Raw genomic sequence first — 19,014 nt, 5'->3', positions numbered from 1 at the left:
AGCGCACTGCCACTGGGGACTGGTACACCAACCAATGTCTGCCACAAGTGCTGGAAGCCAACTTTGCATAGACTCTTCTGACAAATACTTTGAAAAAATTTAATAATATATTTTCTTTGTAAATATAATACTTTTTCAGTGCACACCCTTGTACAGTATTTTTTTTGAATGAACACATTAGTTATAAATTCACAACTCATCGATTCCATGCCTATTATTTATAGTACATAATGTGCATTGTGATATTATTATTATTCAAGACTGAAAAGACAGATTAACTTACCTAGATAATGTGATGCAGTGATCTGATCATCAGATATAATTCTGCTTTCTAAGCCAAGTGGAAAATTACACTCTGAAAGATTATAATTGGGTTTTAATATACAAATAAAAAACTATAATAACGAAAGTAAAGCTATTTGTTACATTTAAAAGATGTCACGATACTGGAATGTATATAAACCGGTTAATGGGATACTAAAAAAATAAGTATATATAGTCTCAAATTGATTTGCATGTATCACAACGCATCGAAATCTGTCCCTCAACATGTGCAAAATATTTTTCTTGTGCATCCACTAGGGGGTACAGGAAATGCTTATATGCTGGATATTGGTGGTGTGGGAGTGAGCAGGCACCAAAGAGTTAAACAAATGTTCCCAGCATGCCTCAGTCCCCCTTCCCCTATAATGGTTGGTTCTATATCGGAGTGGGAGAAGGGACCTTGTGACGTACCTAGGGGAGGAGACACGTCACCAGGGGGAGGAGCTACGGCCGAACAGGGTACCCGAAAAGTACCCTAGCGGGCTCGCTTCGCTCGCCACGCTTCGCTCGCCACGCTTCGGGCTCGGTGGCTCGCTTCGCTCGCCACCTAATTACTAAAGGTAATAGTTGGTGGCGGGGATAGTAGAGCAACTGTCCCGCTGGCCTAGCTCCTCACCCTTGTGTTGTGGCTCCTCCCCCTGACGGAAAAGGTCCCTTAAGCCACTTGGATCTAGCCTCAACCTTCCCCTATTCCTTGCCCCTGCGGCCCGGACCTGCCAGCTTTTTCTTTGGTGCTTGCAGGAGCGACTCCTTTACAGAGTGGGGCTGGTGTTCAGCCCTGAAGTTTTTTTAGTTTGTTTTTCTCTGAGCTGCAGTATGGGCGTCCAGTGGAGGCCTATACAGCAGCTCCAACACACGGCGGCAGCGGTGGCAGGACCAGCAACCGGTACGGTGAATTCCGCCGCATGGGACCTCAGTGGAGAGCACACATTTCAAGGAGACCCCACGGCTGCATCCGAACACCGGGAAGGTGAGTGAACAGCTCCTTGTTGCTAAGAGAGCCACAACATGGCGGCAATCTTCCCCAGAGCGGGGAGACAACTGGGGGCAGGTGCGGTGTGGGCACAGGGTTCTGTGCAATGCCACTTGACCACCAGGGCATATGCTGCAGGTCTTTGCAGGTCCTTGGTGATTAAATTAGCACCTGAGGGGGAAGGGGCAGGTCTGCAGCCCCTCCCCCGTTCCAGAGGCTCGCTTTGATCCTGATCTAACTGCCTGCCTCAGAGTAAACATGCCTCCCTCTGTTTCTCCGCTTTTTTAATGCTAAGCAGCCATGTTTCACATGCTGCTTCGGTTAGCACAAAGAGGGAGGCTCAAGGCTTTCTCTCCCCTGTACCTTGCTCACAGAGCCTGGTCCTTTTGCTAGACTCCTGTTTGCTTCATATGGCAGGACAGTTGAGTATTGCCATACGCGCATGCAGGGGGGGGGGGTTCCGAGCACCTAGAACCCCTTCCTGGCCGCCGATCCATGGCCCTCATTCCGAGTTGTTCGCTCGCTAGCCGCTTTTCGCAGCAGTGCACACGCTAAGCCGCCGCCCTCTGGGAGTGAATCTTAGCTTAGCAGAATTGCGAACGAAAGAATCGCAATATTGCGAAAAGATTTTTCTGTGCAGTTTCTGAGTAGCTTGAGACTTACTCTTCCAGTGCGATCAGTTCAGTGTTTGTCGTTCCTGGTTTGACGTCACAAACACACCCAGCGTTCGCCCAGACACTCCCCCGTTTCTCCAGCCACTCCCGCGTTTTTCCCAGAAACGGCAGCGTATTTTCACACACACCCATAAAACGGCCAGTTTCCGCCCAGAAACACCCACTTCCTGTCAATCACACTCCGATCACCAGAATGAAGAATAAACCTCGTAATGCCGTGAGTAAAATACCAAACTTCTTAGCAAATTTACTTGACGCAGCCGCAGTGCGAACATTGCGCATGCGCAGTTAGCGGAAAATCGCACCGATGCGAAGGAAAAGAACGAGCGAACAACTCGGAATGAGGGCCCATAGGCGCTGCTAACTGATAATTTTTGTGTGTGTACACAGTAAGGAGGAGCTCAAGCATGCTGGCTGCACCCACGCGGCTGCAGCAGCTCCCTCCTTACACTACCAGTGAGAGAAGTTAGCTGCTGGGTGCCTGTAGGGGGAGCTGCAGCGACAGCGCACAGCTCCTCACAGACAGGATGTGGGCTGTTGAGAGAGACAGAGCCTGGTGAGGGCACTGGGCAGGCCAGACAGTAGCTGTGTATGATGCTTTCCCTGACTACAGGGTTGATTCTATATCGGAGTGGGAGAAGGGACCTTCTGACGTACCTAGGGGAGGAGACCCGTCACCAGGGGGAGGAGCTACGGCCGAACAAGGTACCCGAAAAGTACCCTCGCGGGCTCGCTTCGCTCGCCACCTAATTAATAAAGGTAATAGTTGGTGGCGTGGATACTAGAACAACTGACCCACTGGTGTAGCTCCTCCCCCTTGTGTCGTGGCTCCTCCCCCTGACGGAAAAGGTCCCTTAGGCCACTTGGATCTAGCCTCAACCCTGACTACAGGTGCGTGTCAAATATCTCGGGGGTGAGCCTGTGTTCTGTAATAAAATATGCTGGCTGGGTAAGTGAAATGCTGTTCCTATTACTGCAGCAGTGTGAGTAGCATGTGGATAGGTGGGTGACTGTGCTTAATTTTAATGGTGTGTGTATACTGTTTGTTTGTTTGTTTGTTTGTGTATGTATGCTGTGTGCATGTATATTATGTGTATGTATGTATGTATGTATGTATGTATGTATACAGTATATGTGTGTGTATGTATGCATGCTGTGTGCATGTATACTGTGTATGTATGTATGTATGCATGCTGTGTGCATGTATACTGTGTGTGTGTGTGTGTATGTATGTATGTATGTATGTATGTATGCTGTGTGTGTGTATGTATGTATGTATGCTGCCTGCATGTATACTGTACACAGTTGTGTGTGTATGTATGTGTGCTGTAGACTGTGTGTGTGCATGTATAGAGTGTGTGTGTGTGTGTGTGTGTGTGTGTGTGTGTGTGTGTGTGTGTGTGTGTGTGAATGCATGCTGTTTTTGTAAGTATGCTACTGTATGTGTATGTATGGTGGTCCGGCACTCCCCACATACAAAATGATACTCAGGTGCCCTCTGTAATTAATTGTAATACCAGTAAAAAATGCAGGGGCATTCAGAGATTTTGTCAAAAAAATGTAATGATGCAAAGTCCCAGCATATCAACGTTTCGGGGCCCGTAGCACCTGCCTTTTTTACCTGTATTTCATGGATAGATAGATAGATATATATTTATATATATAAATAAATAAATATATATTTATATACTAACATGCATACATACTTGTGCAGACCCCCCCCCCCCCCCACAGAAATCCTGCGTTTGCCACTGACTGCCCATTTCTTTTAGTGCTTTGAGAGTTGTGTGCTTGTGGGTTGTGCATGTGCATTTTTACTGTTCTGCCATGCACCATGGGGTTGATTCAGCCCTGATCGCTGTTGTGCTTTCTCGCACAGCGGGCGATCAGGTAGTAACTGCACATGCGTATGCACCGCAATGCACACAAGCGTCGAAAACAACAAAGGGCATCGCAGGTCAGCACCGGGATGGTGCAAAAAATCTGCATGGGCGTTCGCAAGGTGATTGACAGGAGGAAGCCGTTCGTGGGTTGTAACTGACCGTTTATTGGGAGTGTCCAGAAAAACGCAGCTGCGTCCTGGGCTGCGCAGAGACTGTACAAAGTGGATTTTTGCAGCTCTGTGTACACATGGGATCGCACACTTGCATAGCAAATTTACACTCTCCCTGGAGGCGGCGAGTATCTGAACGCAGGACAGCAAAGTTTACAGCCCAGCGATCACGTCTGTATCACCCCCCATATTGGAACAAACCTTGGAAGGTGTAAATATCTGAAAGTATTATTGCACTATCTGGTATTGTTACAGTTACCACATTGCTTGCAGTTTGGGGTAGCTGTACTCTCTGGCACTACAGTTACTTCACTCTCAGCTGGGACTCAGTTTGTGAAGTTTTTTTTGTGGGGAAATATGCCTCCTAATGTCAGAGTTGACAAGGAAGTCACTATGGGGGTCATTCCGAGTTGATCGCTCGCTAGCAGTTTTTAGCAGCCGTGCTAACGCATAGTCGCCGCCCACGGGGAAGTGTATTTTCGCTTTGAAGGAGTGCAAACGCCTGTGCAGCAGTTCACCTGCAAACACATTTTGTGCAAAACAAGACCAGCCCTGTAGTTATTTATTCTGTGTGATGATTGCTGCGACGAGTGACACGGTAATGACGTCAGATACCCGCCCAGACACGCCTGCGTTTTTCCAAACACTCCCAGAAAACAGTCAGTTGACACCCAGAAACTCCCACTTCCTGTCAATCTTCTTGCGACCACCAGTGCGACTGAAAGCGTCGCTAGAACCTGTGCATAACCACGATGCTCGATGTACCCATACGTCGCGCGTGCGCATTGCGGTGCATACGCATGCGCAGATTTGCAGTTTTTTTAAACTGGTCACTGCGCTGCAAAAAACAGTAGCGAGCGATCAACTCGGAATGACCCCCTATACCTGGTGCCACGCACTTGCAGAGTTCGTTGCAGCAGTCTCTCCCGTCAGGATCCGGACAATGATGGCATGTGCTACCATTGTTTTATGGTTCCAAAGCGAGAATCGCCTACAGTGGCACAGGTGTCTGAAGCACCAGCTTGGGCTTCTGCATTGATGCAGGTGATGTCCCAGTTAGTGGATCACTTGTTGGCTCCTCCGTCGACTGTGCCTGCTGCTATGACTCCTGGTACACCAGTAGTCATGGCAGGGATGGTACAGCCTTCACAGGCTTACGCTGAGCCACCATGGGTACAGTCATTTGCGCAGTCTGTACAGTGTTTGGCGGATATTTCAGCTGGAGCACAGCCTCTGAGTCAGGGATCCAGGCGCAGGTGAGAGGACGAGTCAGAACCGGACTCGGAACAGGAGTCCCTTTCAGACAAAGGGTCAGCCGGTTCTGACTTAGGGCCTGATTTAGACGTGATCGCTTCTGTGCGTTTTCGCACAGCGGGCAATTATCGAACTACTGCACATGCGTATGCACCGCAATGTGCGTCACCAAACAGTGACAGGATGGTGAGAAAATTTTGATTGCACGGGTGTTTGCAAGGTGATTGATAGGAAGAGGACTTTTGTGGGTGTTAACTGGCCGTTTTCTGGGAAAAACGCAGGCGTTCCCAATAGTTTTAGGGAGGGTGTGTGACGTCAGCTCCGGCCACGATCAGCCTGATTTCTTCGCACTTGAGAAATAAGTATTGAGCTACGCGCAGACTGCACACACTGCACAGAATGGGAAAAACATTCGATGGTGAGTGTGATGTGAACGGTTTTGTAGCTGTCCGCTGACTGGGGGGAATTTTTGCACAGCGTACACATGCAATCGCACACTTGCATGGGGCGAATTTTCACTCCCAGTGTAATTTGCAGCACAGTGATCAGGTCTGAATTAGGCCCTTAGAGTCCACTACGATTCCTGAGGACTCCATGTCTCACAGATGTAGAAGCACTGGTCCTGGCAGTGAGAGCAGTGCTTCAGATTGAAGAAAAGGACCCATCCCCCGGCATAAGGCTCCGCTTTTCAAATGTCAAAAGAGAGAAGCTACTCATTTTGCTTCATCGGCCCAGCTTGAGCATCTTTTGGAGGTAGCATGGGCCCAGCCAGCTAAGCAGCTGCAGTTATCCAAGCATATGGATTCCTTTTACCCTCTTCCACCTAAGGAGAGGGCTGGGTGGGAGAACCCTCCTGATGCGCATGTGGCACGCTTGGTTAGATCCTCTGTGCTGCCTATCCCGGATTCATCTTCATCAAAGGATCTTACAGGTAGGAAACTAGAGAATTTCTTAAACTCTGCTTATTCTCAGGCCAAAGCTATTACTCTTCCAGCACTAGCATCAGCCTGGGTGGCTAAGGCTACTGGAGAAAGGGCAGAAAAGTTGGAGCTTCGATTTACAGGAAACAAGAGGAGAAGGGAATTACTGGCACATGTATTAAATATTCAGATTGCGAGTATCTATTTGGGTGAGGCAGCTATTGATACTGGAGTGTTAACATCCAAGGTTTCAGCCTCCATGATAGTGGTCAGAAGGGCACTTTGGCTTCCGTCCTGGCGAGCAGACGCCAGTTCCGAGAAGGCTCTTCCTTATGCAGGTGATACACTGTCTGGTGCATCCAAGTCAACCTTCTTGCTTTCAGTGGCACCTTTGCAGGCCAGATCTATTTTTCATTCTCTCGCCCACAGGGTAGAGCAAGGGGGCAGGCATCCGCTAGATATCAATCCCCTTCTGAGGGTTCCAAATCCAGAGGGAAATAATCCTGGGCTACCAGCTGTCCAGCTGCAAAGCAGCCGGAAAAGACCACTGTTGATGGGACGGGCATCCTCCTGGGAGATCCCAGGGTAGGAGGCTGGCTTCTATCCTTTGCTCCAAGGTGGATAGATGCCACAACAGATGCATGGGTCAGAAAGTTCATCTAGCAGTGGTACGCACTGACATTTCGGGAACTTCCTCCAAGAAGATTCTTTTGTACAGGACTTCCAAGAGATATAACAAAGGTGAAAGGACTTCAGCTGTCAGTACAAGCTCTGCAGGCCTCCAATGTTATTATCCCGGTGCCCCAAGTTCAGAGGGGTTGGGGTTTTTATACCAACCTCTTTCTAGTTCAGAAGCCAGATGGCTCCTACCAGCCCATACTCAACCTAAAGAAACTGAACAAGTATCTTCGAATTCCCAGATTTCACATAGAGTCCCTACGGTCCATTAATTTAGTACTGGAAGAGGGGGATTTCATGGCATCTTTGGACATTCAGGATGCAGATCAGCATATTCCCATAAGACCAGGTCATCAGCGCTTCCTCCACTTTGCCATCAGAGAGGACCATTTCCAGTTTTCAGGCGTTATCGTTTGGTTTGCCCCTCAGGTCTTATGGCAATTATGGTGGCGCACCTACGCCGCATAGGAATTCGCCTATTGCCTTATTTGGATGAACTTCTGATTTTGGCACAGACTCCAGAGGTATTACAGGATCACGTTCAGATAACAGTGAATTTTCGGCAGTCTCACGGCTGGAGGATAAATTGGTGAAAATCGTCTTTGACACCTTCGAAGGAAGTGCTACACTTGGGCACAGTTTTGGATTCCCGCCTTCAATGTGTTTTCCTGCCACTGGACAAGGTTCTAGCCTTATAGTCCGGGATCAAACTTTTTCTTCAACATCGGAGGGTCTCCATTCATGCATGTATGAGGATCCTAGGATCAATGGTAGCAACATTTGACATGGTGGAGTACACTCAGTTTCACTCCTGCCCTCTGCAGCCACAGATCCTCAGCCAGTGGGATGGATCTTACCTGCGTATCAAAATTCAGACCATGGTCCTCTCTCCGGAAGTTCAGCACTCTCTCACGTGGTGGCTCTTGCGAGCCAATCTAACACAGGTCCGCCCATTCTGGATTCTGAACTGGGTGCAGGTAACTCCCGATGCAAGCTGTCGGGGATAGGGAGCAGTCTGCGATGCTCAATCATTCCAGGGCCGCTGGAGGATTGGGAGAGCCAGCTCTCAATAAATGTGTTGGAGCTCAGAGCAATCTTCTGAGCTCTTTTTGTAGCAGAAAACCTCATCAAGGGGCACCCGTTGAAAGTGTAGTCAGACACTGCAACTGTCTTCATCAGGGGGGCACTCACAGTCAAGGGACAATGACAGAGGTATCAAGAATCTTTTGCTGGGATAGAACGTCATCTACCACTACTCTCAGCAGTCGTCATACCAGGAGTACTCAACTTTTTGAGTCGTCAGGACATTCACTCCAGCAAAGTGGACATTATACCCAGAGGTGTTTCAGGTACTGGTCCAATTATGGGGTCTTCCCGACATTCCATGATGGCTTCACGTCACAATCACCAGGTTCAGAGGTATAGGGCTCGAACAAAAGATCCCTAAGCCTTTCTGGTAGATGCATTCATAACTCCATGGTCATTTCAGCTACATTAGCGGATCATCCGCTAATTCAAAAAGGAATAGGGTACCAGAATTCTGATAGCCCCAGATTGGCCTTGGTGAGGATGGTATGCAGATCTGCGGAGTCCTTCCATCGACACACCACTTTGACTACCTCTGAGACCGGATCTTCTCTTCCAGGGATCATGCCTTCATTCAGATCTTGACCGTTTAGCTTTGATAGCATGGCTGTTGAGACAGCCGTCCTGAAGAAGAAGGGTTATTCTGAGAAAGTCATTGAACTATGTTAAAAGCCAGGATTTACCACCGTGTTTGGAAAACATACTTCACCCGGTGTGCTTCAAGGAAGTTAAATCCAAGGGCACTTTCTTCATTGAAGGTTCAGGTATCGGCTCTATCTCAGCGTCGCCTGGCGATTTTGCTGGATATTTGGACTTTCTTGCAGGGGGTTCTGCATGCTCATCCTCCATTTGTGCCTCCGGTAGCCCCTGGAATTTTGCTCTGGTTCTTAGGGCTCTTCAGTCGCCTCCATTTGAGCCTTTAAAAGAGATCGAGCTACAGTGGCTCACGTGGAAGACATTTTTTCTGTTGGCCATTCCATCAGCCAGAACGGTGTCAGGCATTTGCCCTTTTTTAGTCTTCCATTCAGAAAAGGGTGGTGCTTCATACATGTCCGGCCTACCTACCCAAGGTGGTGTCTGGGTTTCATGTAAACCAGGAGATAGTTGTCCCTACATTTGTGAAGAGATCCACAGAAAAGGGCAACGCTGGATGTTGTCCGAGCTCTTCGGCTTTATGTGGAGAGAACTAAGGAGGTTCGTAAGTCGGGCTCCTTATATGTTCTCTATGATGATCGCAAACGAGGGTTCCCGGTCTCAAAGCAGACCTTGGCCAGATGGCTTAGGTCAGCTATTCATCACGCCTATTTGGCGATGGACCTTCCTGTCCTTTCAGGGGCCACAGCTCACTCCACCCGTTCGGTGAGAGCTTCTTGGGCAGCCAGCCATGGAGCCTCTGCGGAGCAGCTTTGTAAGGTGGCCACATGGTCTTCTGCTCAAACCTTTATTAGGTCTACGCCTTTGATACTTTGCGTCAGCAGATGCAACATTTGGGCGTAATGTCCTTAGTGTAGTCCCCGTGAGGGAACAGCTGTAGGACGTCCCAGCATTTAAGCATCTCCTGTGCCCCCTAGTGGATGCTCAAGAAAGTCTGATTTATGGTCTTACCTTGATAAATCCTTTTTTTGTAGTCCAATAGGGGGCAGAGGATTCCCTCCCTGACTTACCTGACTTACAGGATCTTGTTCCTATACCAGTAAATATGTGGTGTTTATTTACATTAAGGTTGTTTCTGTCTGTGTGTGTGTGTGGGTCTTCCTTCCTCTTTTCTCACTCCTGCCTTGGGCTGGCTTTCCTCACTCCTGCCTTGGGCTGGCTAACAAAACTGGCAGGTCTGGGCCGACGGGGCAAGGTATAGGGGAAGGGGGACTGAGGCATGCTGGGAACATCTGTTTAACTCTTTGGTGCCTGCTCACTCCCACACCACCAATATCCAGCATATAAGCATTCCCTGTGCCCCCTATTGGACTACAAAAGGATTTATCAATGTAAGACCATAAATCTGACTTTTTTATATAAATTCTTGAAAGAAAGATTACACTGTCCAAAATATTTTATGTGCAACACAACTTAGGAAATGCACCTAGGGGGTAATTCAGAGTTGATAGCAGCAGCAAATTTGTTAGCAGTTGGGCAAAACCATGGGGGTGATTCAGGCGTTTTTTTGCAGTGCTGCGATCAGGCAGTTGCTGCCTACAGGGGGAGGGGGTAAACACTGTGCAGGGGTGCGATCTCTTGTGCAGAGAGCTGCACAAACAAAAGATATTAGGGTGTAACTCTAGTTTCTTTTCTTATCCTTGTTTAATTTAAAATGTTTTAATAATTAACTATAAAAGGTTCATCGCTCCCCTTTTATGAGTAACATGTCACGATCCGGGTATCTGGACGCCATTTCTTACCCATCAGATGCCTCCTAAGGCTGGCTCAGCGCTCCAGGACCAGATCCCATCTGTTATCCTAATGTTCACATTCCTGCATCCTCTCCTGTCTCTCTGAGACGCTGTCACAGTAACGCCTTATTACATCTGGCATGGCGTCTCCCGCGGCCTCCGCCGCCGTCCCTGAGCTTCTGCATGCAGAGTGTCAGAGTGGCGATTACGTCAGCCGCGGCCTCCGCTGTGTCCGTGTGGTTGGATGTGCACTTGTCAGCCTGGCGTCTCCCGTCTCCAGTGGCCGGCGCCGCCATTACTGTTTTCATTACCACATGGATTACAAACCAAACTTCCCTCCAAGTGTCTGCATGGGCGCAGCCATCTTGGATTCTGTCAGCTGATCATTTCCTCCAATCTGTTGTCAGTATTGTTAATCTGCATAATTGCCTAGCCAATCCCTTCCTTGCTGCAGGTATAAATACACTGTGCCTGAGCAAGGAAGGCGTCAGTGCTTTGGTTGTCAAACCTAGTTCCTGTTTGTCTCTCTCCTGTGATTGTCTTCCAGGTTCCAGCTCCTGTCTCAAGACTTCCACCATAGAGACCCGCACCAGCATTCCACCTGCGGTGTAGCCTGACTCTCCAATCCATTGTGGATTCATCTGTTTCCAGCTACAACATTACCTGCTTCCAGCTCAGCTTCCAGCAGAGTACAGCTTCCCTTAAAGGGCCGGTGTCCTTTCTACACTTTACCACTCTCCACCGGTATTATTATTTCTCCGCTCTCAAGTTCTACATTTCAGTTCATATTTCATCGCTCCCAAGTTCATTTATTATTTAACTGGTTCCAGCCAGTATCCACTCCGTGCTAACAACAGTCTGGTTCCAGCCAGTATCCACAGCAGCTGTTTTACCTTCAGCAACCCAGCTTTTCCTGGAACACCAGCTGGCACAATCCTGGGTTATCTCCATTGCTACAGTCGGGCCTGGTAAGGACTTTCCATCTAGAAGATCATAAGAACTATCTCACACTACCAGTGCCCTGTGGCTCCTGCCATCCTGTAGTACCCAGGAACTGTATTTATTATTTGCTGACTTTTACGTTTTCTTTTACTGCTGCTGTGTTGCGGAGTTGTCATAATAAACATCATTGACTTTTATCCAAGTTGTCGTGGTCACGCCTTCGGGCAGTTATTATTCATGTTACTTACATGTCCAGGGGTCTGATACAACCTCCCAGGTTCCGGTACATCTCAGCCCCTACAACTGAGGCTGCCTCCCGTCAGCTCAGGCCCTCAGTTGTGACAGTAAGCACTGACCTAATGAATCCAGCCGGAGACCAGGATCAAGCGGCCAGGCCGATGCAAGAACTGGCAGCCCGACTAGAACATCAGGAGGCTGCACAGGGCCACATCATCCGCTGTCTCCAGGATCTCTCTACTCGGCTGGATGGGATTCAGACAACTCTCCGTGGATCAGGCGCATCTGGTGCGTCAACCACAGTGACTCCAGCTATAACCCCACCCACCTTACCCATTTCTGCTCCACGTCTTCATCTTCCAACGCCAGCAAAATTTGACGGATCTCCAAGATTCTGCAGGGGATTTCTCAACCAGTGTGAGATTCAGTTTGAGCTACAACCTGGCAATTTTCCCAGGGACCGTACAAAAATTGCCTACATCATCTCTCTTCTCAGTGGCTCCGCCCTTGACTGGGCATCACCGTTATGGGAGAGGTCCGACACCCTGCTATCTTCTTACACTGCATTCGTGTCAACATTCAGGCGCATCTTCGACGAGCCAGGCCGGGTAACCTCAGCTTCATCCGAGATTCTCCGTTTACGCCAGGGGTCACGTACTGTAGGACAATATCTGATACAGTTCCAGATCCTGGCATCCGAACTGGCATGGAACGACGAGGCCCTGTATGCTGCATTCTGGCATGGCTTATCTGAGCTTATTAAAGATGAGTTAGCTACCAGAGACTTACCTTCTAAGTTAGATGAGCTAATCTCACTCTGCACGAAAGTTGATTTACGTTTCAGAGAGAGAGCAACTGAGCGTGGAAGATCATCTGCTCCAAAATCTTCTGCTCCTCCTCCTCGTCAACTGTCACCATCTAAAGATGAGCCCATGCAAATTGGCCGTTCCCGTTTAACTCCTGCTGAGCGCCGAAGACGTCTCTCTGAGTCTCTTTGTCTTTACTGTGCAGCTCCGTCTCACACCATCAATGCCTGTCCCGAACGTCCGGGAAAACTCCAAACCCTAGCTCGCCCAGGAGAGGGCCGGCTAGGAGTAATGATCTCCTCTCCATCTCCTCATGATTGTAATCTCCCAGTCTCGCTTCAAGTTGCTCAACGTTATCGGAACGTCATTGCTCTCCTTGATTCCGGAGCAGCTGGGAACTTTATTACTGAAGCCTATGTTAAACGGTGGTCCCTACCCACCGAGAGACTTCCTTCCTCCTTTTCCTTAACTGCCGTGGATGGCAGTAAAATTTTTGATACTGTTATTGCTCTAAGGACTCTACCAGTTCGTCTGAGAGTGGGAGTTCTTCATTCCGAACTTATTTCACTTTTAGTGATTCCAAGAGCCACACATCCTGTGGTCCTGGGCCTTCCATGGCTCCGTCTTCACAATCCTACAATTGATTGGACGACTACGCAAATCCTGGCATGGGGTTCCTCCTGTGCAGAGACATGTTTGTTTAAAGTATTGCCTGTCTGTTCTTCCTCCCCCAGGTCGTCTGATGTTCCACCTCCTCCATATCAAGATTTCACGGATGTGTTCAGTAAAGCTTCTGCTGATATCCTTCCTCCTCATAGAGAATGGGACTGCCCGATTGATCTCGTTCCAGGGAAGGTTCCACCTCGAGGCCGAACTTATCCGTTGTCTCTGCCTGAGACGCATTCTATGGAGGAATACATTAAAGAGAACCTAGCAAAGGGGTTCATTCGACCTTCTTCTTCCCCAGCCGGCGCAGGCTTCTTTTTTGTAAAAAAGAAAGATGGTGGTCTGCGGCCGTGCATCGACTACAGATGTTTGAACGACATTACCATCAAGAACCGTTATCCTTTACCCCTGATTACTGAGCTCTTTGACAGAGTTAGCGGAGCTACCATCTTTACAAAGCTGGACTTGCGAGGTGCATACAATCTCATCCGGATCAGTGAGGGTGACGAGTGGAAGACCGCCTTTAACACCCGTGACGGACATTATGAGTACCTCGTCATGCCCTTCGGATTGAGCAATGCTCCAGCTGTCTTCCAGCATTTTGTCAATGAGATTTTCAGAGACATTCTATACCGTCATGTCGTGGTCTATCTAGACGATATCCTCATTTTTGCCAACGATTTAGAGGAACATCGTTTTTGGGTTAAAGAGGTTCTGTCCCGTCTCCGTGTCAATCATCTCTATTGCAAATTAGAAAAATGCGTCTTTGAAGTCAAGTCCATTCCGTTTCTAGGGTACATTGTGTCCGGTTCCGGACTAGAGATGGATCCTGAGAAACTACAAGCAATTCAGAATTGGCCGGTACCCTTAACCCTCAAAGGGGTCCAGAGGTTCTTAGGGTTCGCCAATTATTACCGAAAGTTTATACGAGACTTTTCCACCATTGTGGCGCCTATTACTGCTTTCACCAAGAAGGGTGCTAACCCGTCCAAGTGGTCTGAAGAAGCCATGCAAGCTTTTCATCTTTTAAAACAGAGGTTCATCTCTGCGCCTGTCCTGAAACAGCCTGACATCGACTCTCCTTTCATCCTAGAGGTGGATGCCTCCTCCGTTGGAGTAGGAGCGGTGTTATCTCAGAGGGCTAAAGATGGCCATTTACATCCTTGCAGTTTCTTCTCCCGGAAGTTCTCCCCAGCTGAGCGCAACTATGCCATTGGCGACCAGGAGTTGCTAGCCATCAAGCTCGCTCTAGAAGAGTGGAGGTATCTGTTGGAGGGAGCTTCTCATTTAATCACCATACTTACAGACCACAAGAACCTTTTATACCTGAAGGGCGCACAATGTCTCAACCCTCGTCAGGCCAGATGGGCACTTTTCTTTTCCAGGTTCGACTTTAAACTCCAGTTCTGTCCGGGCTCTCAGAATCGCAAGGCCGATGCCCTTTCCCGCTCATGGGAGCAAGAAAATGAGTCAGAGTCTTCAGACAAGCATCCTATTATAAATCCGTTGGCATTCTCCACGGTAGGGATGGACTCTACGCCCCCATCAGGGAAAAGTTTTGTGAAGCCGATGCTAAGGAAGAAGCTCATGCATTGGGCCCATGCTTCCCGTTTTGCCGGACATACAGGTATCCAAAAAACCCTGGAGTTTATCTCTAGGTCCTATTGGTGGCCAACTCTGAAAAAGGACGTCTTGGAGTTTATTGCATCTTGCCCAAAGTGTGCCCAACATAAAGTATCCCGCCAGTCGCCTGCGGGGCAACTGGTTCCACTATCCGTTCCCCGTCGACCATGGACCCACTTGTCGATGGATTTCATTACAGACTTACCCATGTGCAACAAGTTCAATACCATCTGGGTGGTAGTTGACCGGTTCACCAAGATGGCACACTTCATTCCTCTCACCGGTCTTCCGTCAGCTTCCAAGTTGGCTCAAGTATTCATACAAGAGATCTTCCGACTCCACGGTCTTCCTGAAGAAATTATCTCAGATCGAGGAGTTCAATTCACAGCCAAATTCTGGCGAAGTTTATGTCAAGTCCTCCAAGTCAAGCTAAAGTTTTCCACAGCTTACCATCCTCAGACCAATGGTCAAACCGAGAGGGTGAATCAAGACTTGGAGGCCTTCCTCCGCATCTATGTGTCCTCCTCTCAAGATGACTGGGTTCAATTACTTCCCTGGGCCGAGTTCTGTCATAACAACCAGTATCATTCTTCATCTGCTTCAACACCATTCTTCACTAACTTTGGATTCCACCCTAAAGTTCCTGAGTTCCAACCGCTTCCAGCAACTTCTGTTCCCGCAGTGGATATCACCTTGCATCAGTTTGCCAATATCTGGAAGAGCGTACGATCAGCTCTGCTCAAGGCATCGTTCAGGTACAAGAAGTTTGCGGATAAGAAGCGTCGAGCAGTTCCTGCTCTCAAGGTGGGTGATCGGGTATGGTTATCCACGAAGAATTTGAGGTTAAGAGTTCCCAGTATGAAGTTTGCACCTCGCTATATCGGTCCTTTCAAGATTGAACAAGTCATCAATCCTGTTGCTTACAGACTCCAGTTGCCTCCCTTCTTAAAAATACCCAGGACATTCCATGTTTCCCTGTTGAAACCGCTGATCTTGAATCGGTTTCATTCCTCACTTCCTCCAACTCCGAAAGTCCAAACTCAACGAGGCGTTGAGTATGAAGTGGCCAAGATCCTGGACTCACGTCACCGTTACGGTCAACTACAATATCTTATTGACTGGAAGGGTTATGGTCCTGAGGAACGTTCATGGACCAATGCTTCTGATGTCCATGCTCCTGCCTTGGTCCGGAGATTCCATTCCAAGTTTCCTCAAAAGCCAAAGAAGTGTCCTGGGGCCACTCCTAAAGGGGGGGGGGTGCTGTCACGATCCGGGTATCTGGACGCCATTTCTTACCCATCAGATGCCTCCTAAGGCTGGCTCAGCGCTCCAGGACCAGATCCCATCTGTTATCCTAATGTTCACATTCCTGCATCCTCTCCTGTCTCTCTGAGACGCTGTCACAGTAACGCCTTATTACATCTGGCATGGCGTCTCCCGCGGCCTCCGCCGCCGTCCCTGAGCTTCTGCATGCAGAGTGTCAGAGTGGCGATTACGTCAGCCGCGGCCTCCGCTGTGTCCGTGTGGTTGGATGTGCACTTGTCAGCCTGGCGTCTCCTGTCTCCAGTGGCCGGCGCCGCCATTACTGTTTTCATTACCACATGGATTACAAACCAAACTTCCCTCCAAGTGTCTGCATGGGCGCAGCCATCTTGGATTCTGTCAGCTGATCATTTCCTCCAATCTGTTGTCAGTATTGTTAATCTGCATAATTGCCTAGCCAATCCCTTCCTTGCTGCAGGTATAAATACACTGTGCCTGAGCAAGGAAGGCGTCAGTGCTTTGGTTGTCAAACCTAGTTCCTGTTTGTCTCTCTCCTGTGATTGTCTTCCAGGTTCCAGCTCCTGTCTCAAGACTTCCACCATAGAGACCCGCACCAGCATTCCACCTGCGGTGTAGCCTGACTCTCCAATCCATTGTGGATTCATCTGTTTCCAGCTACAACATTACCTGCTTCCAGCTCAGCTTCCAGCAGAGTACAGCTTCCCTTAAAGGGCCGGTGTCCTTTCTACACTTTACCACTCTCCACCGGTATTATTATTTCTCCGCTCTCAAGTTCTACATTTCAGTTCATATTTCATCGCTCCCAAGTTCATTTATTATTTAACTGGTTCCAGCCAGTATCCACTCCGTGCTAACAACAGTCTGGTTCCAGCCAGTATCCACAGCAGCTGTTTTACCTTCAGCAACCCAGCTTTTCCTGGAACACCAGCTGGCACAATCCTGGGTTATCTCCATTGCTACAGTCGGGCCTGGTAAGGACTTTCCATCTAGAAGATCATAAGAACTATCTCACACTACCAGTGCCCTGTGGCTCCTGCCATCCTGTAGTACCCAGGAACTGTATTTATTATTTGCTGACTTTTACGTTTTCTTTTACTGCTGCTGTGTTGTGGAGTTGTCATAATAAACATCATTGACTTTTATCCAAGTTGTCGTGGTCACGCCTTCGGGCAGTTATTATTCATGTTACTTACATGTCCAGGGGTCTGATACAACCTCCCAGGTTCCGGTACATCTCAGCCCCTACAACTGAGGCTGCCTCCCGTCAGCTCAGGCCCTCAGTTGTGACATAACAATACTAATATTGGAACCCCAGTGGTGGTTAAAGAGATCATAAGAGTCTGACAATAGCAAGACACGGCCAGTATATGCACTGACCTGTTAAATATCGGGCATAAACATAATCAGAAGTGCTTTGTAAATAAACACCTAAGGCAGTTTCACTTTAGTGTTGTTTCTGTATATTTAGGTATAAGGCGTACGTACTACAGCGCTTATAACAATGGGGGTAATTCTGAGTTGATCGCAGCAAGATTTTTGTTAGCAGTTGGGCAAAACCATGTGCACTGCAGGGGAGACAGATATAACATGTGCAGAGAGAGTTAGATTTGGGTGGGTTATTTTGTTTCTGTGCAGGGTAAATACTGGCTGCTTTATTTTTACACTGCAATTTAGATTGCAGATTGTATACACCACACCCAAATCTAACTCTCTCTGCACATGTTATATCTGACTCCCCTGCAGTGCACATGGTTTTGCCCAACTGCTAACAAAAATCCTGCTGCGATCAACTCAGAATTACCCCCAATATTATATAAAGTGCAGCTTGATTTAAACGTTTTACAATTTTATTTGCTCAGAGTCATAAGGGTAATCCAATTGCGGGCGGGAAATTTAAAACAACCCACTGAGCAGGGTTTTTCCCACTCCTGCAGGGTTTTGGTTTTCAGTTGCGGGACTGAAATTACTGCGTCTTTTTTCTCGCATCTGCAGAACAAGTCTGATTTTTCCTCGAAAAGCTTGGGATTGGATACTAATATGGTTGAATGGATACGATCTTGGTTGCAGGATAGAAAACAGAGAGTTGTAGTAAATGGAGTGAATTCACAGGAGGGAAATATTACCAGTGGAGAACCCCAGGGATCTGTACTTGGACCAGTGCTTTTTAATATCTTTGTTGGTGACATTGCAAATGGCATTAAATTGAAAATAGGATTTTAATTACCTACCGGTAACTCCTTTTCTCGTAGTCCATAAGGGATATTGGGGGAATCTAGTACAATGGGGTATAGACGGGGTCCAAAGGAGCCGGTGCACTTTAAATTTCTTCAACTGGGTGTGCTGGCTCCTCGCCTCTATGCACCCTCCCACAGGCAGTTATAGGTAAAACAGTGCCCGAAAGAGAAAGGACATACTTGAGAGAAGGAACATAACAACAATGAGTGGTGAGATTTATACACCAGCACACCACTAACATAAAACAACCAGCAATGGCCGGTAACAAAACAGCAACAACTGAACAGGTAACCATATAAGAGACAACCTGCAGAAAAGTCAACACACTGAGGCGGGCGCCCAATATCCCTTATGGACTACAAGAAAAGGATTTGCCGGTAGGTAATTTAAATCCTATTTTCTCTAGCATCCATAAGGGATATTGGGGGTATCTAGTACAATGGGGATGTCCCAAAGCTTCAAGAATGGGTGGGAATGTGCGGAGACTTCTGCAGCACCGCCTGCCCAAACTGGGTATCCTCTTTGGCCAGGGTATCAAACCTCTAGAACTTCACAAAGGTGTTCTTCCCTGACCAGGTAGTAGCTTAGCATAGTTGCAAGGCCGAGACTCCATGGTAGCTGCCCAGGAAGACCCCACCGATCTTGTAGAGTGGGCCTTCAGAGACTGTGGAACAGGTAAGGCTGCCGACACATAGGCCTTTTGGATAGTAAGCCTAAGCCAACGAGCAATGGACTGCTTAGAAGCAGGGCAACCCTTTTTCTGTGCATCATATAGCACAAACAAGGAATCAGTCTTTCTGATCCGAGCCATTCTCTTGACATAGATCTTCAAGGCTCGCACAACATCCAATGCCTCCGGAGGAGCAGAAGTG

General features: G+C 48.2%; 1 protein-coding gene across 2 annotated transcripts in view; it reads right to left on the bottom strand.

Annotated features, from left to right (window-relative positions):
• Positions 1 to 19,014, bottom strand: part of F5 (coagulation factor V) — a 303,846-nt gene that overhangs the window by 73,400 nt on the left and 211,432 nt on the right. For both annotated transcript variants that reach the window (XM_063955643.1, XM_063955644.1), the window contains one exon: positions 284 to 355. In XM_063955643.1, coding sequence (XP_063811713.1) covers positions 284 to 355 — 72 coding nt within the window. The remainder of the gene's footprint in view (positions 1 to 283; positions 356 to 19,014) is intronic.

This window comes from Pseudophryne corroboree, chromosome 2, assembly GCF_028390025.1.
Source record: "Pseudophryne corroboree isolate aPseCor3 chromosome 2, aPseCor3.hap2, whole genome shotgun sequence".
In the NCBI taxonomy this organism is placed as follows: Eukaryota; Metazoa; Chordata; class Amphibia; order Anura; family Myobatrachidae; genus Pseudophryne; species Pseudophryne corroboree.
Note: the sequence above shows the minus strand (reverse complement) of the source record. Positions and strands in the feature narration are given on the sequence as shown.